Source organism: Lepus europaeus, chromosome 9, assembly GCF_033115175.1.
Source record: "Lepus europaeus isolate LE1 chromosome 9, mLepTim1.pri, whole genome shotgun sequence".
Classification (NCBI taxonomy): Eukaryota; Metazoa; Chordata; class Mammalia; order Lagomorpha; family Leporidae; genus Lepus; species Lepus europaeus.
Window position 1 is genome coordinate 22,908,797 of NC_084835.1, and position 23,365 is coordinate 22,932,161.

At 53.2% G+C, this 23,365-nt stretch overlaps 1 protein-coding gene across 8 annotated transcripts in view; it reads left to right on the forward strand.

The window, feature by feature from the left end:
* Positions 1-23,365, forward strand: part of FBXW12 (F-box and WD repeat domain containing 12) — an 83,111-nt gene that overhangs the window by 31,525 nt on the left and 28,221 nt on the right. For 4 of the 8 annotated variants that reach the window (XM_062200755.1, XM_062200759.1, XM_062200758.1 and 1 more), the window contains exons 3-4: positions 1,193-1,331; positions 14,644-14,873. The exons of 1 other annotated variant lie outside the window; for it this stretch is intronic. In XM_062200755.1, the coding sequence (XP_062056739.1) occupies positions 1,200-1,331; positions 14,644-14,873 (362 nt within the window). In that variant the 5' untranslated portion in view covers positions 1,193-1,199. Of the gene's footprint in view, positions 1-1,192; positions 1,332-14,643; positions 14,874-23,365 lie in introns of those variants that run through there. 3 more of the 8 variants (XM_062200760.1, XM_062200761.1, XM_062200762.1) reach the window with 3 other exon arrangements.

Below are 23,365 nucleotides of genomic sequence, written 5' to 3' on the forward strand. Positions count from 1 at the left end.
CAAATGGTCAGAGTGAAGCCAGGAGCCAGGAGCTTCTTCTGGGTCTCCCACGTGGGTGTAGGGGACCAAGGACTTGGACCATCTTCTTCTGCTTTTCCCAGGCACATCTCTCTCTCTCTCTCCCCCTCTCTTTCCCTTTCCTCTCTCTCTGTAATTCTGACTTGCAAATAAATAAATAAATCTTTAAAAATATATTGTTCTTTTCTTTTTTGTTTTATTTATTTATTTGACAGATAGAGCTAGACAGTGAGAGAGAGAGAGAAAGGTCTTCCTTTCATTGGTTCACTCCCCAAATGGCTGCCATGGCTGCCGAGCTGCGCCGATCCAAAGCCAGGAGCCAGATGCTTCCTTCTGGTCTCCCATGCGGGTGCAGGGCCCAAGCGCTTGAGCCATCCTCCACTGCCCTCCCGGGCCACAGCAGAGAGCTGGACTGGAAGAGGAGCAGCTGGGACTAGAACCTGGTGCCCATATGGGATGCTGGCACCGCAGGTGGAGGATTAACCAAGTGAGCCACGGCGCTGGCCCTTTATTTGAGAGGCAGAGTTACAGAGAGAAAGAGATTCTCTGCCTGCTGGTTCACTCCCCAGATGGCTGCAACGGCCAGGGCTGGGCCAGACCAAAGCTAGGAGTCAGACCTTCTTTTTTTTTTTCTTTTTTTGACAGGCAGAGTGGACAGTGAGAGAGAGACAGAGAGAAAGGTCTTCCTTTGCCGTTGGTTCACCCTCCAATGGCCGCTGCGGCTGGCGCGCTGCGGCCGGCGCACCACGCTGATCCGATGGCAGGAGCCAGGTGCTTTTCCTGGTCTCCCATGGGGTGCAGGGCCCAAGCACTTGGGCCATCCTCCACTGCACTCCCTGGCCACAGCAGAGAGCTGGCCTGGAAGAGGGGCAACCGGGACAGAATCCGGTGCCCTGACCGGGACTAGAACCCGGTGTGCCGGCGCCGCAAGGCGGAGGATTAGCCTAGTGAGCCGTGGCGCCGGCCAGGAGTCAGAGCTTCTTCTGGGTCTCCCACGTGGGTGCAGGGACTCAAGCACTTGGGCCATCTTCTACTGCTTTTCCAGGAACATTAGCAGGGAGCTGGATCAGACATAGAGCAGCCAGGACTCAAACCTGGAGGCTGGAGCTGCAGATGGTGGCTGAACCTATTGTGCCACAGTGCCTGGCCTGACTGAGGTAATTTTTGTTCATAGAAAGCAAATGAACCTTATTGGATACAAAATGGCAGTTCTCCAGAGCCCGTGTACCAGAGAAAGGATTAATCAGCTGTGGACATTGGCTGTTCTCACGCCAAGCTCGAGCTCCTGTAACGCCACTGCCACTTGGAAGCTGGTGAGTCTGATTCTTGTTCGAGCCCACCACCCACAACACTCGGGTGTCCCCAACTCCATCTGATGGTTACCTCTTCAAGTCTGGGAGGTGGGCAGTAGGGCGGTCAGCCTGCAGGCTCCCATGATGGTTCTTTGCTCCTCTACCTGGGACTGCCACAGCAGGAAGTCAGAAATGTTCTCTGCTGAAATATCCTCTCTGTGACCCCACACCTGTGGGATGGGGCGAGCAGGCCGCGGCGCAAATCACTGCGCCACAGCGCCGGCCCCATGTAGATGGATCTTGGTAACGGTGCCCAATTCCTCTTCTGTAACGTGCTGGGACTTTCGTACATTCCTCCCGACACCCCCACGTACTTACACTAGGCTGAACCCCGGTGTGTCCCTGAAAACCAAATAAGATCCTCTTAAGTTCCCTTCACAGCTTCCCTTTTGTCTTCCAAATAAATAGTGGAAAAAGTAGAAGCCAAGCAGCACGCAGAGTACTTGCCTGGAGCTCAGGTTAGAGGCATTTTTTGCATTGCTGCCTGACTGGTTTCCCATGTGAATGATAGACTCAAAGAGCTACTTGGTTTTAAAAATTGTAAATAAATAAATAAATAAATAACAAGGGCGGTGCGAAGAGAGTCAAAGAAAACTGGTGTTTGGTTAGTGCCTATCCTGATGTGGGTGTGCTATGTTTCTATATATCATTATATGTTAAATAAAGATACAGTTCTGGGGCTGACGCTATGGCATGGCGGTAAAGGTGCTGCCTGTACAGTGTGTCGGACCCTCGCCAGTGAGGGTCCAACGTAGTCACGACATGGTCACTGTTCATCGGTTCTCAAGGAACTTTCACCCTTTCTTGGTTCTCAAGGAACTTTATATTTGTGGGGAGAGAAGGAAAGTGGGGAGAGGAGAAAAGAAAAGGAGGGGCCACGGCAGCGCGCCGGCCCGCCCAGATCCCAATGTCCCTTTATGCTGATATCGTCCAATCAGATGAAAGGGCGCGTATAGCCTCAGGTCGAAAGTTCATCTGTTTCACCTGGTTCTTCCTAGTTATTTATGCAGAATCCATTCTGTTTCATCTGTTTGACCTGGCTGTTTTTGTAGGCCTTGTGGTCAACCGATTGCTGCAAACTATGTAGATGAGGTTCCCACAGGTGGCCAGCCCGCGGTTTCCCACACAGTGGAGGATGGCCCAAGTCCTTGGGCCCTGCACCCACATGGGAGACCAGGAGGAAGCACCTGGCTCCTGGCTTCGGATCGGCGCAGCACGCTGGCCATAGCAGCTATTTGGGGAGTGAACCAACAGAAGGAAGACCTTTCTCTCTGTCTCTCTCTAACTCTGCCTGTCAAAAAAAAAAAAAAAAAAAAAAAAAGGTGCTGCTTCGAGTCCCGGCTATTCTTCTGATCCAGCTCTCTGCTATGGCCTGGTAAAGCAGTAGAAGATGGCTCAAGTCCTTGGGTCCCTGCACCCACGTGGGAGACCCAGAGGAAGCTGCTGGCTTCAGATTGGTCCAGCTATGGCCTTTGCAGCCATCTGGGAGTGAAAAATGGAATGGAAGACCTCTGTGTCTCTGTTGTCTCTGCCTCTCTGTAACTCTCCCTTTCAAATTAATAAATATCTTTTTTTTTTTTAAGATTTATTTATTTATTTGAAAGGCAGAGTCACAGGGAGTCAGAAACAGAGAGAGAAGTCTTCCATCTGCTGGTTCACTTCCCAGATGGTTACAGCTGTGCCAATCCGAAGCCAGGAGCTCCTTCTGGGTCTCCTACATGGGTGCAAAGGCCCAAGGACCTGGGCCATCTTCTGCTGCCTTCCCAGGCCATAGCAGAGAGCTGGATGGGAAGTAGAGCAGCTGGGACTTGAAGTGGCACTCATATGGGATTCCGGCACTATAGGCAGCAAATTCTGGCACTATGCCACAGCACTGGCCACTCAATTAATAAATATATAAATACTTTTAAAAAATACAATTCCATGTAATATATAAAACTGCTCCTGAAATTAAGTGTTTTATTTCAACAGTCCCTTCATTTATAACATGTGTGAGATTTATCCATATCGTAGCATCTAACAGTGCTTGGTTGCAGTGGCTGGACAGGAATGCATGCATGAATGAAAATGCTGCAGTTGGCTCATCCTTTGGTGGACAAGTGGGTTCTTTCCGCCTTTGGGCTCTGGTGCATGGTAGTGTTGGTAGAGTCGAGAGCAGAAAGTCAGAACCAGGTTCTTCTGGACCTCAGACAATGACTTTGAACGAGGCTCACACACACTGTAAGTGTAACTGCACACGTTTATCACAGGAAAAGAAAGTACACTCCTTAAGGGAACAGGAGCGGCCAAGGGAGCAGAAGCTCAGAATGAGGCCCAGGCCTCTAAGGCAAGGGCGGCTGTGCCTTTGGCTGTTGTGCCAGGGGCTCTTAGAGTGGTTTTGAGGTCATCTGGCCCATAGGCCATCTGGCCATTGTCATGGCTACAGGCAGCTTCTAAGTGAGCGTTTGCTAGGCTTGCCATGTCCTTTGTTCTCCTGAGCCTCCTCAAACAGCCCTTCTGTACCCTGCCTCAAGGTCAAGGACTGAGGGAGGCAGAGACTCGGAGAAGAAACACGATGAAAAAGTTGCGGAATTTGCTTTGCTCAGCTTCCCGAGTTAGCCCTTCTCCGTCTGCTGCCTCAGAAGTGCTGTGAACTGGGGTTTCCCATGGCTGCCGTGACAAGTGAACACAAGCACGTGAAACTTTATTTTCTTCTGGTTCTGAAGGCCAAAAATTCAAATCAGCTTCACTCGGCCAAGACCAGGTGTCAGGACAGCCGCTTTCCCACAGAGCCTCAGGGAGAAGCCATTCCTCACCTCCTCCCGCGGGGCTGCCGACACTCCCTGGTTTCTTAGCCATATTCCTAGAGCTCCCTTTCCTCTCTATGTAGTCTCACTCTGTCTCTTTCTTGTAAGGACACTGGTTATGGGAGTTGGAGCTGTGATAGACTGAATCGTGTCCTCCACGTTGAAATCCTAACTCCCAGTACCTGTGGATGTGACCTTGTTTGGACCTAAGGTCTAATGTAGCCTTACTAGACCAGGGTGGAGTCTCATCCAGTATGACAGGGCAAGGAGAGAGGCACCGGGAGAGATGGCCCTGTGACTGCAGGGGCCCAGGTCAGAGTGTTGCAAATCCAAGCCAAAGAATGAGGAGTGCCGGAGACCCCAGAAATTACCATCCTCAGCGGTTCAGCAGCACTGGCTGCTGCCACCTTGGCTTCAGACTGCTGGTCTCCAGAAGTGGCAGGCAATAGGCTTATGATGTTTAGGCCACACAGCTGTGCTGAGTGTGACCGCAGCCTCAGAAACCAATACAGGATCCACCCGAACCATACAGAATGCCTCCTCGGCTCAAGATTGGCTCAAGATTCTGGTTCTTTCTTTCTTTTCTTTCTTTCCTTTTTTTCCTTTCCTTTCCTTCCTTTTTTTCTTTTCTTTTCTTTCTTTCTTTCTTTTTTTTTTTTGACAGGCAGAGTTAGTGAGAGAGACAGAGAGAAAGGTCTTCCTTCCGTTGGTTCACTCCCCAAATGGCTGCTACGGCCGGCACTGCGCTGATCCGAAGCCAGGAGCCAGGTGCTTCCTCCTGGTCTCCCATGCGGGTGCAGGGCCCAAGGACTTGGGCCATCTCCACTGCCTTCCTGGGCCACAGCAGAGAGCTGGACTGGAAGAGGAGCAACTGGGACAGAATCCGGCACTCTGACCGGGACTAGAACCCAGTGTGCCGGCGCCGCAGGTGGAGGATTAGCCTAGTGAGCTGAGGCACCGGCTCAAGATTCTTAATTAATCACATCTGCCAGGATCCCTGGGTCCCGGGATATCTTGGTGCAGACAGGGGTGCAGATTTTAGAAACCACAGTTTTTTCATTTTCATCCACTTAGAATAATTTCTTTCTTTTTTTTTAAAAAAGGTTTATATATTTATTCAAATGTCAGAGTTACACAGAGAGAGGAGAGGCAGAGAGAGAGAGAGAGAGAGAGAGAGAGAGAGAGAGAGGTCTTCCACCCTATGGTTCACTTCTCAATTGGCCGCAACGGCTGATCTGTGCTGATCTGAAGCCAGGAGGCAGGAGCTTCTTCCAGGTCTCCCATGTGGGTGCAGGGGCCCAAGGACTTGGGCCATCATCTCATCTACTGCTTTCCCAGGCCATAGCAGAGAGCTGGATCGGAAGTGGAGCAGCCGGGTCTTGAACCAGAGCCCACATGGGATGCCAGTGCTTCAGGCCAGGGCGTTAACCTGCTGTGCCACAGTACTGGCCCCAGCTTAGAATAATTTCACATTTCTTTCTTTCTTTCTTCTTCAACCTATGCAATTTTTTTTTTTACTTTTTCTTTAACCTGTATTTTATTTCACTTTTTGATTTCTAGTTTAAATCCAGTCTGATTGAAGAATACACTGTACCCATCCAGACAGGTAGAACACCTCAAGCAACTGTAGATGGGACATTATAGTAAACCAGGCACTAGAAAGAGACCAGTTCTCAGTTCAGTCACAGAGCAGCCCCTTCTTTCCGGTTTTGTTCTGAGATGTGGAATGCTGTCCAAGGAATGCCCTCTTGAATCACCCGTCCAGTCACCTGTCAGCTGCCCGCCTCCCTATGCCCTTCCGTCTCACAACTAAAAATCGTCGACACTCTGGAGGAACTGATGAAGAAACAGAAATGTGAGGATTTAAAAAATTACATCAGGAAAAAAACTATGTGTAAAGACAGAAATAAGAATTAAGAATTAAAAAACTATGAAAGGGGCCGGCACCGTGGCTCATTTGGTTAATCCTCTGCCTGCGGTGCTGGCATCCCATATGGGTGCCAGGTTCTGTCCTGGTTGCTCCTCTTCCAGTCCAGCTCTCACCATCTGTAACTCTGCCTGTCAAGTAAATAAGTAAAATCTAAAACAAAAACAAACAAACAAAAACTATCAAAAGTGATCATTTGAATCTAAATCCTCCAATCTTCTCTTATCACTTGTTAGTTATGAACTGAAGAAAAGAAATGGCAGCCCCTTGTCTACAATTCATTTAAAGGATAAAGTGCAAAGTTAAATCTGGTCTTGTTAACCCAGGAATACTTCTACCTTACTTACAAATACTTAAGATTTTTGGGGCCGGCGCTGTGGCTCACTTGGTTAATCTTCCGCCTAAAGCGCCGGCATCCCATATGGGCGCCAGGTTCTAGTCCCAGTTGCTCCTCTTCCAGTCCAGCTCTCTGCTGTGGCCCAGGAGGGCAGTGGAGGATGGCCCAGGTCCTTGGGGCCCTGCACCTGCATGGGAGACCAGGAGGAAGCACCTGGCTCCCGGCTTTGAATTGGCGCAGTGCCGGCTGTAGTGTAGCGGCCATTTGGGGAGTGAACCAACAGAAAGAAGACCTTTATCTCTGTCTCTCTCACTATCTATAACTCTACCTGTCAAATAAACTAAAAAAAAAAAAAGAAATACTTATGATTTTTATAACAACATTATTTAAATCTAAATGCAATTTTAATAATTTGCAATTTAAATAAAGTTATCTGAATTAAAAAAACAAGAAGTTTTGTTTTTTTGTAAAAGTAAGAGTGTCACCTGATTATGTGTTTTTATTAAAATAATTCTTCCAATAGAAAAAGTATGGGGCCAGTGTTGTGGCCCAGCAAGTAGAAGCATCCCATATGGGTACTGGTTTGTATCTGGGCTGCTCCACTTCTGATCTAGCTCCCTGCTAATGCACCTGGGAAAGCAGTCAAGACGGACCAAGTCCTGATGCTCCTGGCTTCTGGCTTCAACCTGACTCAGCCCTGGACTTCAAAAAAAATAAAACAACAGAAGAAGTGTTTAGCTCACATTAGAGACTAGATAATGAATAATGAAAAATGAAAATAATATCTAAAAAAGTATTTTAAAAATTGATGGTAGGACCCAGGGTAACAGCACTCAAATAACAGAAAAGGAGCTGGGAAAAAAAAAAAAAGCAATAAAAATTATAGATATAGATCTGAAACCGAAACACTGGAGACTAAAAAAATAGGGATACATCTTCAAATGAAGGATTATGAAATGTTGAGGGCTAAAGTGATTGGCAGTAGATTATTTCAGAGGGAAAGTACAATTTGTGTAAAAGCCCAGCCCAGAAGAAGCCGGGATGAATTTATTGTTGTCCATATGGCCTCTGGACTTGGTTAAAAATTGAAGCAAGGGTCTCCCTAAAATCCATGTGTACTACTTTGCTCCAAAATTTGGCAGATTGCTTACACAAGCAGTGCAGAACTGGCCACTTTGTTTTCTTTAGTTTCATTTATTTGAAAGGCAGAGTTACAAGAGAAAGGGAGAATGGAAGATATCTCCCATCCACTGGCTCACATCCTAAATGGCCTCAAAGTTGGGGCTGGGCTAGGCTGAAGCATCTGGGTCTCCCATGTGGGTGGCAGGGGCTCAAGCACTTGGGCCATCATCTGCTTCTCTTCCCAGGTGTGTTAGCAGGGAGCTGGATTGCAAGTGGAGCAGCCAGGACTTGAACTGGTGTCATATGGGATGCCCCAGGTTGTGGCTTACCCCTTTGCACCACAATGCTGGCCTTGGTCCATTTTGATTGATTCCAATACAGCATTTTTTTAATGTTGCGGTTTGATGACAAGGCCACACTTTGAATGTGTGATGGGATTAGGATGATCATAAAAGGCTGAATTTGAGGGCCAAATGCTCAGCCTTCTGGCTCCGTGGAAACAATGGCAGTAGCTCTGATACTCTCCGCCAGGGCTCAGTCTGCCTTCTTCTCTAAGAATTGCACAGCCAGTGGTTTCATGGCATTCAGCTCGGTGATAGAGTCGACTCCATGGTGGCCAATGCTTTCTCAGGACACCAGCACTTTGCTGAATGAAGAGGATTCAGATGGGGTTATAGGCCTGTTCACAGCGCCCACCTGAATCACATTCTCATTTAAGAAAAAAAATACATTCAGGGCCGGCGCCATGGCTCAGTAGACTAATCCTCCGCCTTGTGGTGTCGGCACACCGGGTTCTAGTCCCAGTCGGGGCGCCGGATTCTGTCCCGGTTGCCCCTCTTCCAGGCCAACTCTCTGCTGCGGCCCGTGAGTGCAGTAGAGGATGGTCCAAGTGTTTGGGCCCTGCACCCGCATGGGAGACCAGGAGAAGCACCTGGCTCCTGGCTTCGGATCAGCGTGATAAGCCGGCCGCAGCGGCCATTGGAGGGTGAACCAACGGCAAAAAGGAAGACCTTTCTCTCTCTCTCTCTCTCTCTCTCACTGTCCACTCTGCCTGTCAAAAAAAAAAAAAAAAAAAAATACATTCAGGTGTATGTGGCCAGAGTCCATATGAGGTTACTTTAGTGGTCTCATCACATTGTTCACATATCTGGAGGGGAGTGTGTTATTTATTTAGCAGATAAAAATGAGATTATGGAGTTTTTTAAAAAGCTTTTATTTTTTTATTTGAGAGGTAGAATTGCAGACAGAGAGAGAGGGAAAGATGGTAATAAAGGTCTTTCATCTGCTGGTTCACTCCCTCAACAGCCAGAGCTGAGCCAATCTGAAGCCAGGAGCCAGGAGCTTTTTCCAGGTCTCCCATGCAGGTGCAGGGATGGCCCAAGCACTCAGGCCATCTTCTACTGTTTTTGCAGGTCACAGCAGAGAGCTGGATCAGAAGAGGAGCATCTGGGACTAGAACCAGTGCACATATGGGATGTTGGGGCCGCAGGCTTAGCCCACTGTGCAACAGTGCCGGCCTCAAGAGTATGGATTTTTATCAGGGAGAAGAGGTAGATAAGTTCAGAAGACAAAGGCAGCTCCAAGGCAACGGTGGGGAGGACTGTGTCCAGGGCTTCGTGCAGTTCCAGGAAATGGCTCTTCCCTTCGCTGGTGAGTCTGGCTGGTGTCTTCCTCAAGATTGTGTCTTCCCTGATGCGCGCTAACACTCATCTGACCGACTGTGCTGCCAGGCCAGTGTGTGTGTGTGAGGGCACAGTCAGTGTGTGTGCGTGAGGAGCAGTTAGGCCTGGGGTATAACTTCAGCGGTCTCAGTTCCCATCTCCTTTGAGAGTTGTGATTATCATCTGCAGTGGGAATAAAGTGCTGTAGGGGACGTCATGCAAGTTCCATAAAGAAGACTTATCTAAGGTATTAATTATCGTAAACAATTACTAGTGCTTTAATGGAAATGGCCAGAGACTGCGGGAAGTAACGAGAAGTGAAACCTTCCAGCAATTTCCAGAGTGATGGGAAGCAGATCTCCTCAGATGCAGGAAATGGATGGAGAGAATCTAATTCCACTTTCCAGATGGAATTATGGTTGCATGGAGGGATGTTTCCCTTGCAAACCTTAGATACCAGGCATTTATGATACAAACAGTGAAATGAGCTGTCGAGGAGATAGAAGTCAATAAGGGTAGGGGCCGTTTTTGTTTTGTTTTGTTTTGTTTTTTCCCACCAATGCCATTTTCTTTAGAAGAAATATTTACTTGAGAGACAGAGAAAGCTTCTGTCCCCTGGTTGACTCCCGAAATGCCTGCAATGACTGGGACGGAGCCAGCCGAAGCTGGGAGCTGGGAACTCAATCCAGGCCTCCTGTGTAGGTGGCAGGAACCCAGTTACTTGAGGCATCACCTACTGCCTCCCAGGGTCTGCTTTAGCAGGAAACCGGAGTTAGAGCGGGACATTGAACCCGGGAACACTGACAGGGAACGCAGGTATCTTAGCAACCAGGCCAAACAGCCGGCCCTCAGCGTCTTTTACATGGCCACTTCCCTTGTAACTAAGTCCCGTCCTCAGTCCTCCTTCTCTCATAGGAGGTGAGGGTCTGTTTAGACGTTGCTATGAAGGAACTCTGGCTTTCGCTGTTTGCCTGTGTCCTCAGATCATGGTTGCCCAACACCCAGCTCCAGAATGTTTTCAATCCTTCTTGTCCCATATATCTCAAGTACTAGAACTAAAGCATAAATTAGTGTTTCCCATTCTGTCCCCAGTGTGTCAGGTCTCTTTCTAGTATGACCAGCATGGCACTTATCACCAGCAAACATAATATAATAATAATCATAATCTTGCCTGTTGATCCCTTACTGTGCCAGTGATTGCTGGTAGATTATTTACCTGATTGACAGTTGACCACTTACTATGCCAGTGGTCACAGATTTGGTTTCCTCAAAGAAAACCCCGAGACAAAGACTTAAATGACATACTTTATTTGGAAGGTGATATGAAGCAAGAAAAAGTGAAGTGGGGAGATGAGACAAGGAGGGTACCAAAACCATCCAAGGCAGCATTCGCGAGCAGGTTTCTACTGACTCCCACTGTGGGAAGTCTCTCTAAGAAATGGTGCGGAGCAAACTAGAATCCTCTTACTTGAGTGTGAAGGCTACATTTACCCACCAACTCCCATGCCCCATCGTGGGACTTTTATTCCCACAGCCTTGGTACCCATCTGTGTTCAGCCAAGGTATAAGGCTTAGGAAGAGAAGGTGCCCAGACCTGGTGTAAACACAGATGACAGCTTGCTGTGCAGCTTGCTGGCCTTACAGCCACAGGTGAACTGCAAGCGAACAAAGGGAGAGTAAAGGCGACATCACTGTGTCTGATACACAACTCAGTGCAATCTAACGTACGAACCAGGGATTCTATTTCCAAGAGTGAGTGGGCCCTTCTCACGGTGCTGACTCCTGCAAACCCAGCATGGAACTCTGACTTCCTGTCCTTATCCAGGGTCTGTCTGTGGAGAGCCACACTGCCAGGATCACAGTCCCAGAGACCCCACCAGCTGGGAGTGGCATGAGATGCGCCTGGACATGAGCTGCCTTGGTGACGGGGTGCACTGTGGGAAGGGGTCAGAGACCACTGGAAGAGCAGAGCATTTGCTCGCTTGCCCAGAATTGTGCAAGGTGACTGCATAAGGTCCTCTTTGCCTAGCTCAGGACACCACCACCTCTGGGACTCAGCGCCATGCAGGGAGACCCAGGGCCTTGAAGGAGAGGACTGTTGTCCATGACCTTCAGATCGGGGTATGACACAACTCAGACCCAAGTCAGGGTGAAGAGCTGCCCTGAGCATTTTCCTCCGGCCCACCCAGGACTCAGCCTGCTCCTTATTTTTGGGACCTGAGAGGGAACTGTAGACAGTGTACTGACTCTGAGGGCTCCTCCCTGCCCCTTCCCCTTTGCAGATCACCCCACTGGCTTTCCCCAGAGCAGCCATCCCAGTGCTAATATCAAGGCTCCCAATCCTCAAGACCAGAAGAAATTCATATCTATGATGGGAGAGCAGGAGCTGGAGGAGCACAGATTGGGGTGTGAGTTCCAGTGCCAGAGGAACTGGTGCCTGGGTCTCTCGGCAGCTGCTGGAGTTACCATCTGCTGCCCTGTCTCTTGGCCACAGTAATGGTCAGTGGCTAATGAGGCCTGGGACTCCCTGCTGAGCCCACAGATGCAAGATGCTCCTGGGTCTTTACCGACTCTCCCCATGACAAAACAGCCCACATGCTCAGGCTGCAGAAGCAGGCAGAGAGGGACTCCTGGGGAGTGGGGGTTGGCCAGCACCTCAGTGGCCCAGGCCCCATTCTGAGTGTTGGAGGCCATTGGGAGATCTGAGGTGGGCTCTGCTCTGCTGCTGGCTACCCATGGCCAGGAGCTTGCAGAGTTCTGGAGCTGAGCCCCGAGCACTTCAGTGTGATGTCATTTATTCATCCTCCCGATCAGGCACAAGTAGATGGTGAACTGCCCCCACCCCGCCACAGCCCTCAGCTCTCTGCTCCCTCACTGTACCTGCATAGGAAAACCCGATCTACAGGCAGCTTTGAAAACTTTATATAGCATCTGTGTGTGCACGTGCATGTAATGGGTCTTCAAAAAGTTCATGCAATATGCATATTCAATGTGTTTATTTGAGGGGCAGAGAAACATGCTTACACAGAGAGAGCGAGCTCCCGTCCACAGAGTCACTCCCCAAAGGCCCACGATGGCTGAGGCTAAGCCAAGCCAGATTTTGAAGTCAGGAGGGCATTCCATATCTTCCAAATGGTGTTATCAATCAACTACTTGAGGCATCACCACTGCCTTCCATGGTCTCCATGAGCAGGAAGCTAGAGTCAGGAACCGGAGCCAGGAATCAAACTCAGATACTCTTATTCAGACATCTTAACTCCTACACTAAATGTATGCTCCTCATGTTATTTTTGAGGTTTATTTATTTGAAAGGCAGAGTTAGAGGAGGAGGGGGAGGGAGAATATCTTCCATCTACTGGTTCGCTCCACAAGTGGCCACAACAGGGGCTGGGTCAGGCCAAAGCCAGAAACCAGGAGCTACTTCCAGGTCTCCCACGTGGGTAGCCGGGGGCCCAGGGACTTGGGTCATCTTCTGCTGCTTTCCCTGGTGCATTAGCAGGGAGCTGGATTGGAAGTGGATCCGCCCGGTCCCCACTCTGGCATCACAGACACAGGCTTATCCTGGTATGCCACAACGCCGGCTCCCCAGTATTTAAATTCTAGTTTTTCCTTAACTCTACAGGGTCTTCTTGCACACACTGTATAGGGAGGATTTAAGTGTTTTTCTTTTGGACAAGGCAGTGATTTTGTTCCTTTTTCATTTCTTCATTCCTTTCCCTTTTTAAAAAAAGGCAGTATACACTTATTTATATGCCACATGCTCACCCACTTAATGTGTATGAATCAATCGTTTTTTGTATGCCAATAGAGTTCTATATCCATTGCTAAAACCCAGTTTGTGAACATTTCATCCTATGCCCTCCAGTAAAGCCTTGTCCTCGAGAACCCCTCCCATCCCTCTCCCATCTCTCAGCCCTAGGCCAGCTCTGCTTTCTCTCTGTGCATTTGGTGGTTGTGTGTGTGTGTGTGTGTGTGTGTATAACCTCAGCTCCCATGCTCTTGAGCAAACTGGCTGCTGAGTGTGGCTCCTCTCCCTCCACAGGCACCGTATCAGGCTCCCCGTGGTCCATGGCCTTAGTGCTGCCTGCCCTGTGGGGCTGTGTACTGGGGACCAACCTGCACCCCATGTTTTCACTCCTCTGGGCCTTTGCACCTGTTCGTCCCTGTGCCTGGCAAAGCCCAACAACTGGCTTTTGTCACCACCTCCAAGAAGCCTAGCCTGTCCCCTCCAGCCAGTCACCCCTGCGGGTTGCCCCTGCGGCCCAGCCCTGTGGGACGCCGTGGTCTTTGGCGTCAGGGCAGCGGCCAGGGCTCTGAGCGTGGGTGGCTGGCAGACAAGCCCCGGCTTTGGAGTCAGGAGTCTGGGTTTCCAGCCAGGGCTGCTCCCCAAGAGACGAGGGACCCGAGTCCCACGGCTTCACCCCTCTGAGCCCGTCTCATCTTTGAGTTGGGCCTAACGACGTGACGCTCCCTTAAGCTAAAGGTTGAGGGGGACCCGAGCTGGCCGAGCCCAGCACCTCCTTTGCTTTATTAAGGGAGGGAGGTGGGGCTGATAGAGGGAGCGGCCAGGAACCGCCGTCCTCCATACAACAGGTGAGGGGTGCGCTACGTTCGGGGTAGAAAGGCCTTAAGGAATGAATGAATGAGTGAACGAATTTAACCGACTCCCGGCTCTGGAGACTCCAACTTGACCTCGTCCCCTTCCGCACAGCGGAGGCAGGAAGTCCCGCCCCCGGCCGCCGCAGCCCCGCCCCGGCCGCCGCAGCCCCGCCCACCGCCTAACCGTTGCGTGGCCGCCACGCGGCCGTTGCCTCCCTGGGTCGCCGCCGGCTGAGGCGGGCGATGGCGCCGTGTTCCGAGCCCCGCTGCCGTCGGGCACGGCCGCTCGCAGGGACTGCAGGCGCCTGGGGAACCGACCTGCAGCTGGGCCGCCCCGGCCCGTCAGCCCTTCTGGCCCTCCCGGGCCTCCAGCTCGGCCTGGCTTCTCAGCGCCAGCCGGGTTCCGCCGCCTCTGACCGAGAGCCCAACACCCAGTGTCCACCCACGTCTTGCCTCCGGTCTCGCTCGTGCTTTGCCTTTCCCCAGACGGTGAAGACCCGGGGAGGCGGCGCTGGCCCCCCTGAGCCGTGCCCGGGCATGGTGCCCCCACCCCTCACCCCGCTGTGCTGCCCGGAACCGCGCTCACCTGGGGCAGGCACCCCAGGAAGGTGGACAGACTGACCCTGGGCGTGAGGGGGAGAAACGGGGGCCGCTCCGTAGGCTGACCCCTGCAGCCACCGCTCTCTGCCTCCTCCTCCTCTGGGCCCCTGAATCCACGAGCACCCCCTGTGTGCCAGGCAGGGCTCCGTCCCCGCATGGACGGGAGGGAGGAGGGTGGGCGTGCTGGGAGAGGAGGGCCCCTCCTGGGAGCAGAGGGGTGACGGCCTTTGCTTTCTCTCAGCCAGGAAGGCCAGCAGGTGGGCGCCCTGCAGCAGGTCCCTGCTCACTGGGACAGGGAGGCCGAGGACCAGGCAGGCACAGAGCCCATCGCCTCCATGGCCAGCGCTCAGCAGTGCGACCTGACGGCCGGAGCCAGGACCCAGGAGTCGGCCGGAGCATCAGGGCAGCAGGAGTCCTCAGCAGAGCCTGCCCACACCTGCAGCTCCAGTGCCTGGCCTGCACAGGATGTGGGTAGGTGCCAGAGCCGAGCTCCAACACCCTCTAGGAAACAGGGCCACACGCGTGACTTCTGGGGACTAGGCCTGGTGTGGCTCCCCCAACGTGGGCTGTTCCACACCAGCCGGGAGCTGAGGTCAGGAAAGGAGCAGCCAGTGTAGGGGCGGGTGTGGGGCCGGCCCGCTAGTACCCTTCAGGGCCCCTAGCTGCTGCCGTCCGTTTTGAGCAAAACCAGTCACGCGGTTGAAAATTCAACACAGGGAAGTTTCCCTCCTGGCTTTGTTTCTGCTTCGCCTGTCCCACCCTGACGGTTGATTTGAGCTTTTCCTTGTAGGTCTGTTTCTTCAGATACTGTGGAGGCTCCTGGTTAGGTTGCTCCAGGGCCTCGTTTGGAATGGCTCCGTCGTCTTGACCCGAACGTTGTCAGTGTGTGGTGACCTCTAGCCATGATGCTGCTGCTTGTCTTGTTCCTCTTGATTGCAAGCAAAACAGCCTCAAAAAAGACATCTGGCCACAGCCAATGAGAGCTCACTCGACCTCCTTTAACCCTCATTGCTCTTGCAGCCAAGCCGAAGCCAGGAGCTTCTTTCAGGTCTCCCACATGAGTGCAGGGCACTTGGGCCATCTTCTACTGCTTTCCTAGGCCATAGCAAAGAGCTGGATCGGAAGAGGAGCATCCGGGACTCGAACCGGTGCCCATATGGGATTCTGGTGCCGCAGGCAGAGGCTTAGCCCACCATGCTGTAGCACCAGCCCCATAACCACCTATTTTTTTTTTTTTTTTTTTGACAGGCAGAGTGGACAGTGAGAGAGAGACAGAGAGAAAGGTCTTCCTTTGCCGTTGGTTCACCCTCCAATGGCTGCCGCAGCCAGCATGCTGCGGCCTGCACACTGCGCTGATCCGAAGGCAGGAGCCAGGTGCTTCTCCTGGTCTCCCATGCGGGTGCAGGGCTCAAGGACCTGGGCCATCCTCCACTGCACTCCTGGGCCACAGCAGAGAGCTGGACAGGAAGAGGGGCAACCGGGACAGAATCCGGTATTCTGACCGGGACTAGAACCCGATGTGCTGGCGCCACAGGTGGAGGATTAGCCTATTGAGCCATGGCGCCGGCCATAACCACCTATTTTAACATCTTGCATTGGTTTGTTACCATTAATGAGCCACTATGGTTATATATAGCATTGTTAACTAAAACGCATGACTTACAGTGGTTACATAGCATAGCCTGGTCTCAAGGTGCTGGTGGCTATGGGAGTGCTGGGATCCATGAGTCACAGGAGCACAGATTTAGACAAAAATCTACTTTTTTAAAACAGTGTTTGACATAGATGATTGTTGGTGAGATTCAGTTTTTTTTTTTTTTTAAGATTTATTTAATTTATTTGAAAGAGTTACACAGAGAGAGAAGGAGAGGTAGAGAGAGAGAGGTCTTCCATCCACTGATTCACTCCCCAATTGGCCTCAACAGCCAGAGTTGCGCCGATCCAAAGCCAGGAGCCGGGAGCTTCTTCCAGGTTTCCCACATAGATGCAGGAGCCCAAGGACTTGGGCCATCTTCTAATGCCTTCCTAGGGCATAGCAGAGAGCTGGATCAGAAGTGGAGCAGCTGGGTCTTGAACCAGCGCCCATATGGGATGCTGGCTTTGCAGGCGGCTTTACCCACTATGCTACAGTGCCAACCCCCGACAAAATCTATTTTTAAGAAGCCTGTCTGCGAGTATACTTCTATTACAACCATGTCTTTATCCAGTCATCAGTTGGTGGACATCTAGGTTGACTCCATGTCCTTGCTGTTGTGAATTGGGCGCAGTGAAGGTGGGAGTGTGGGTTTCTCTTTGGATAGAATCTCAGAGGTGGGATAGCTGGTCTGTGGTACATCTTGGTTAAATGTTTTTTTTGAGGAATCCCCATACTGTTTTCCATAACGGTTGTACTAATTTGCATTCTCACCTAGTGTTTTGGGCTTCCTATTTCTACATATCCTCATGGGTATTTGTTCTCTTCTGATTTTTGGAAAATAGGTTTTCTTTCTTTTTTTTTTTTTTTTAGTTATTTATTGATTTGAAAGAGTTACAGAGAGAGACAGAGACCTTCCATCCACTGGTTCACTCCCCATGTGGCTGTAACAGCCGGGGTTGAGCTAGACAGAAGTCAGGAGCTTCATCCCTATGTCTCCCAGGTTGGTAGCAGGGCCCCAAGTACTTGGGCCATCTTTCACTGCTTTTCCTAGGCCTTTAGTGGGGAGCTGGATTAGAAGAGGAGCAGCCAGGGCACAAACTGGTGACCACATGGTGTGCCAGCATCCCAGGCAGCTTCTGGTAACATGGGTAACATGATAGCACAACACTAGCCCCTAATAGCCTGTTTTTGTTTGTTTGTTTTTTAAAAGATTTATTTTTTTTGAAAGAGAGGAAGAGACAGAGGTAGCTTCCACCTGCTGGTTCACTTCCCAGATCACTACAACAGCCAGGGCTAGGCCAGACTTCAGGAATCAGGAGCTTCAGCCAGGTCTCCCGTGTGGGTGGTAGGGGCACAAAAACTAGGCTGTCTGCTACTGCTTTCCCAGGTCATTAGTATGAAATTGGATTGGAAATGGAGCAGCCAGGACATGGTGTACGTATGGATGTACGTATGAACTGGTGTACGTATGGATGCTAGTGTCCCGGCGGTGACTTTACCCACTATGCCCCAACGTTGGTCCCTAATATTGAATTTTTTTTTAGTTTAACGCATTTTTATTTAAAGCAATTCTTTATAACATATTTTGCTGTTTGATGACCACAGTCACAGTGAGGAGGAGCTACTCAATGGATACCAGGTTCTCAGGACCATTGGCCTGGTGGAGCTAGCCACCATCTGGGAAGCGGAGCCCAGGTGTCTGTGAAAATCATTACCAGAGATGACTCCCCGAGCTTCTGGCAAGTGTGGGTGGAAGTGGATATCATAATGCTATTGTGGATAAAGCACACAGCAAATATATGCCAGCTTGGGGATCTTGAACAGTGTGTGGCGGAGCGTGGCCACCTGTGGAGGACAGGCATGTCCATCCAGTGTTCAATCAGACATTACCAGCAGTGCGCTAAGTGCATAAGAGACTTAAAACCAGAAAATCTTTTGGATGCTGGGCTAACGGGCTCAGGCCTGAGCTGCATACTGACTGAGGGACAACAGTTAGACATCTTGCAGGACACTGCAGTCCTGGGTGAGGAACTAAAAGACTGAGGCCCTTTGTTGGGAAGAACTGGGTGCAGCTGGAGGACAACGTCCTGTCTGGCTATGACCAGCTTCCATCTTATATGAGTTTAGAGCTTGAGCACCTGTTGGATTGCTGACCTATGACCCTGGGGACCACCAGCGGCTCAGTATGGGGCAGAAAGAACCCAGAGAAGGAATAGGAACAGGAAATACATGAATGCCTGGGGGCCTGGGCTTGCAGCTGGGCCTCTGGAACAGGACAGCCGCTTCTCTCCCAGGCCATGCTGGCAGATCCCAGCCAAGGGCTCCACTGGACCAGAAGAAGGAGGAATAACAGTCGTGGAGCCTCCAGGTCCTGCCCAGGGTCCTGAAGCTCAAAACTATCTTGTGGGCCTGGGCTTCGAGCTGGGCCGTAAGGAAGACTCTCTGGTCCCCTGTCCTGAGCTGGTGCCTGGTGCCCGGTGCTGCAGAAGGGCCACACCGGGGCGGGCTCAGGCTGCTCCCTCCCCTCAAAGCCGTCCTGATGCCCGGTGCCTCCCTGATCGCTGGGACCACAGGGGCAGTGCCCATGAGTGTGCCTTCCCGATTGCCAATCACTGCTGCATGTGTGTAGGGGGGTGCCCAGGACGGATGGCCCCCAACCTGGTGTGATGAGGAGGCCCACTCCCAGCTCAGCCCCCAGCAAAGGCCCTGTGGCCTCCCTCGCCACCAAAAAAGCTGCTGCAAGAGAGGCAGCTGGGGGAAGCTAGGACCTCAGCTACTCCCACTGACGTGAACCCGGGTTGCCAGGGGTTCTGCAGAAGGACAGTAAACTTCCTGTGTGGGTGTGCTGTGTCCTGCCCCAGAGGCAGGCCCTGGAGTCTGGAGAAGGTGGCTCCCCTGTAGCCTCATGCCAGGGAAATGCACAAGAGGAGGGGCCCTCGCACTGAGCCCGAATTGTACTGCATTTTACTTAGCCTTCTGTTCACCATTCTCATGAACAAAAATCATGATTGTCTACACGGATGGGGCCAGCGTGATGTTTGGATCCTGGGCTGCTTAGACTGCGTGTGGATTGCTGCAGGAAGACCAGTGCTACTCGAGGTCACTCCTCTGGGGATTACCTCCACAGAGAAGAGGCCTGTTCCCGGGGTGGGGGAGGGGAACGGGCAGGAGCGGCCCGCAGGGTTGCAGGTGCAGAGGAGGGGTGGGCACTGAGCTCCTAGTCTAGAGTGAGGTCTTTCAGAGGAGCTGCGACAGTCCATGCCCAGTGTCCCCCTGCATTGTCAGTGGAGAACAAGGAGACCCCGAGGGCCACGAGCCTGACTGTGCGGGATCGGCCAGGTGTGGCCTCAGACAGCTGCAGGCGGGACTTGTTCAGCAGAGGACAGGGCAGCCTGTGCCTGGGGCTTCTCTAGTCCACAGGGCCCCTGGCAGCACCCTGGCCTTCCAGAGCATCTTGGGCAGAGCAGGGAGTGAGCTGAAAGGGGGACTGGAGGCCGCCTGGAGAGGAGGGGCACCCTTGGGCCCCACGTGGACGAGCTGCAGGGATGGGGCCTTTCCCCAGCCCCACTCTTCTGTTCTTGTCCATGGTTCTGGGGAGGGGAGGGGAGTGGGGTCTTAGTGATGGCCCGTCTTCCAACTCTGACGGTAAAATGGATGCTCCCCTGCCCCGGTCACGGCTCTCGCTGCTCTGCTGCCTCCCGGCACAGGACTGCCTGGCCTGTGGACTGCAGGTTGAGCAGGGGCCAGGCACTAGGTGGAGTGCATCTGGAAACTTGCATGAAAGAGTGGCTTCAGAGAATTACGAAGGTCACCCCCAGCAGCCAGAAAGACTCACTGTGGTCTGGGAGGGATGAGGCCCTGAGCCACATGGGGGCAGAAATGCAGACTGTGGGTGACCTCCCGACACACTGGTCACCTGGTGACATTTTCAAAAAGTGCCACGGGAACAGTAGCTCCTGCTGGGTGTGTGCTCGTTCTGCCCTGATGTCCACAACACGATGACAACGTCCCATGGACTAGACGGTGTTGGAGTCACAGAGGTGACCTGGGCACAGCCCCAGGAGGTTCAGGGGTCGCTTGTCTGTGCTGCTGAGTTTCCTGTTTCGTGCAGGTCTATGCCTTTCCTCACTGATGTTTCCTCCTGGGAGCTGTGGCATGGAGCAGTCCCTCTGGGAGGCCTGGCCCAGGTCTGGTGCCTTCAACCACTCTAGTGTCCAAGGGGTGCTCAGCTGTGGGCCTGAGGTCTGGGGGGGCCAGGAGGAGTTCTGGTGGCAAAGACAGTAGCCCAGGGAGCTGGAGGGCTGGCGGGCAGGGGCCTGTGGCTAAGGCAGGTTCCAGGGTCCCAGTTACCGTTATTTCCATGTGAGCGTGAATGTGTGGAGGGGAAGCCCCTCGGGTCTTCCTCCGGGATCCACAGGAGCCCAGAGAGCACCCAGGAAGGCCCCCGGCCCTCGGGCATGGCCTGGCCCTGCCCTGTGCACAGCCTTTAATGTGCCGTGACAGCCAGTGATCACAGCCAGGGATGGCCCTGGAGCCTCCCCACTCAGGTCAGCTTGTCCTTCAGCCTGAGAGCAGGGCCAGGGGAAGCCAGCAGGCTGGGCACGGGGTGGCAGCTTGTCACTCCCCTCTGTGCCCAGTGTGGGTTTTTGTTCTGCCCAGCAGCCCAATGTTGGTCCCCGGGGTTGCTGTGCTTCCCACCATGCCTGGCTCCACCCCCTTCAGTGCAGGAAGCAGTCCCCTCCGACTTTTGGGACCTCCCTCACCTGTCCCCTGCAGACCCTTGCAACCCCCTCCCTGCCTTGCCCCTCCCTCTGCACACACTGAGCCGTCCAGTTTGCTGCAGATACTGGGCCACCCCCGGGCCTTTGCATGTGGTTTCCTCTCCGGGGAGCCCACAGGGCAGGCATGGGCCTGAGCTCACTTGGGCTCCTTGAGAGCAATCAGTCACAGACCCCATGTGAAGGCCTCCACGTCCAGCTGGGAAGATGAGACAGGGCTGTGTGTACAGGATGGAGGCGTCCAGGCAGCAGGAGGCCCATGTGACAGGAGGCCCAGCCCCCTGGTTTCTAGAACAACCTCCTGTTGCTCCCTGTGGCTCTGGGTCTCACCTACGTCTTCCCCCAGTGCAGCTGGGCAGTACCAGTTCACGAGCTTCCTCCACGTCCTCTAGTGTCTTTCAAACACCTCCTCCCACCTTGTCACCAGCTCCTCCCAGGACCCCACACCCTTCATCCCCTGTGCCCTGCCCCTCGCAGATGTGTCTGCCTGGGTGTGCTGAGCTTGTCAAGGTCAGCAAATCCCAAGCTGAGCGGGGCCCCTCCAGAGTTCCATGGTGCGCAAGTGGTGGAGGCCAGATCGGGGCAGCCCAGGCACGGCCTCTCCCCACCCACCTCTGATGAGAGCTCCCAGAACTCCAGCCCGGGCGTCCCCTCCTTCCTCTCCGCCCCTCACCCGGCCCTTGGGAGCACACTCACCTCCCTCTCTGCCACACCTCTAGCGGGACCGCACGGTCAGCGTCTCAGCAGAGGCAGACGAGGGCCCGCTGAGCAGCCAGGACTCAGGCTGTGGGGTCAGCAGTGGGCCACACACGTGGTGAGGCCGGCCTGGGGCTGTCACTCCTGTCACCTGGGAGAGGGTGGAGAGTCAGCCCGTTGCTCTGCTCCGAGGGAGTACCCGGGGCTGAGATGCAGCCCTCAAACACATCATTTCTAGACAGTACAGGGGTAGCAGAGAAGGGCCAGGTGGGCGAGCCCGGGGACCCAGAGGCTGCGAGCCTGAAAAGCACAGCTGGGCAGTGTCCCCAAGGCAGGGTGAGTCCCCACCCCTGCCCTGCCCCCTCCTCGTGTCCCCTGCATACAGGCAGCCTACAGCCTGTATGAGTGAGAGAGAGAGTAAGAGAGAACTGATTGGGAAATAAGGGCCTCACCTTATGCTAAGAGTTCTGAGGAAGCCAGGAAGGTGGGCAGAGGCAGGGGTGCAGTGTGCTGGCTGTCAGCCATCAGGGAGGCCATTCATTCCCAATGCTCCCAGCCTGGCACCTGCCTTCCAAGCCTGTTCTCACCTGCCTGCCGCAGGCAAGTCCCTCCCTGCACCTCCTGCCAACTCACCTCTCCCTGCGAGTTGCTGGTCCCGGTTGGTCCTAGTTGCTGGTCTGGGGGGTCCCTCCCACGTGAGGATCAGGCTGAAAGCTGGAGCCATTCTGGAGTCAGGATTTCTTGTCCTCCCTCTCCTGCACTTGCTGCCCCCACTCCCAGCCATGTGCACGTGCACCTGCATGCGCGCACACACACACAGGCCCTCAAGTATTGCCAGCTCTACCCTCAGACTATGCTGATCCCAACCCTTTATCTCATCTCCACTGCACAGCTGTGTGGAAGCTCACGGAGTCCCCTAGCCTGTTGGGGCCTGGCCTGTGCCCCCAGCACAGCCAGCAGGAACTTCTTACACATGGAAAGCGGATCCCTGCCCTGCCTTGCTCAGAACCCTCTGTGCTGTGTGGCCTGGGCCAGTCCTTCCTCTGCCCTCTGCCTGTTCCCCCAGGGCTCTGCTCACAGCCACCCTGGACAGCTCGGCCTGAAAGAGCCATTCCCACCCACCCTGGGACTCTGAGGCTCAGAGTCCTCCGTGTCCTCTGTGCCCGTCCCTCAGTCTCTTTTTCCCCTTCACACTCCGGGTGATGACCTCCCCATGTCTGGGGCGTGCACGGCAGGCTCTGGTCTTGGCCATCAGCCTCACATCCTCCCGTTATACCTGCCACAGAGGAGACTCCAAGCCCTTCCTAAATCCTTGAAGAGCCTGGGTTCCCTCCCGCGGCCCTTCCTGCAGCCTGCTGTTCTTTCCCAAGGCACAGGCCTCCTGCTACCAGGGCCTGCTGTCACCACGGAAGAGGGTAGGTGGTGAAGAAGGGAATGTCCCCACCTGCCTGGGAAGGGGAGAAGCAGGATGCGCCTGGGCCCGAACTGGGCACCATATCAGCAGCCTGGAGGGACAGGCAGCCTGTGGGGGGGGGGGGGCAGGGCTGCCTTGGGGAACAGAGACAGGCAGCTAGGGCAAAGTTAGGGTGTGTGGTCATCCTGAAGTAAAAGTAGCAGTGTCACCTGGGAGGAGGCTTAGGCTTGCTGTCACTCAGAAACACAGAGCTTCTGCGGGGACCTGGACACTGGCCTCTGCCTTTGTCCCTCCCCCTGCCCAGGGAACAGCACTTTGACCTCTACCTGCCAATTGCAGGGGAGAGGGGTGCTAAGTGGTCAAGCCTGACTCCCAGTTAGTGGGGGACCAGCTAAAGGCAAATTGACAGAGAAAGAGAGAGAAAGATCTTCCATCTGCT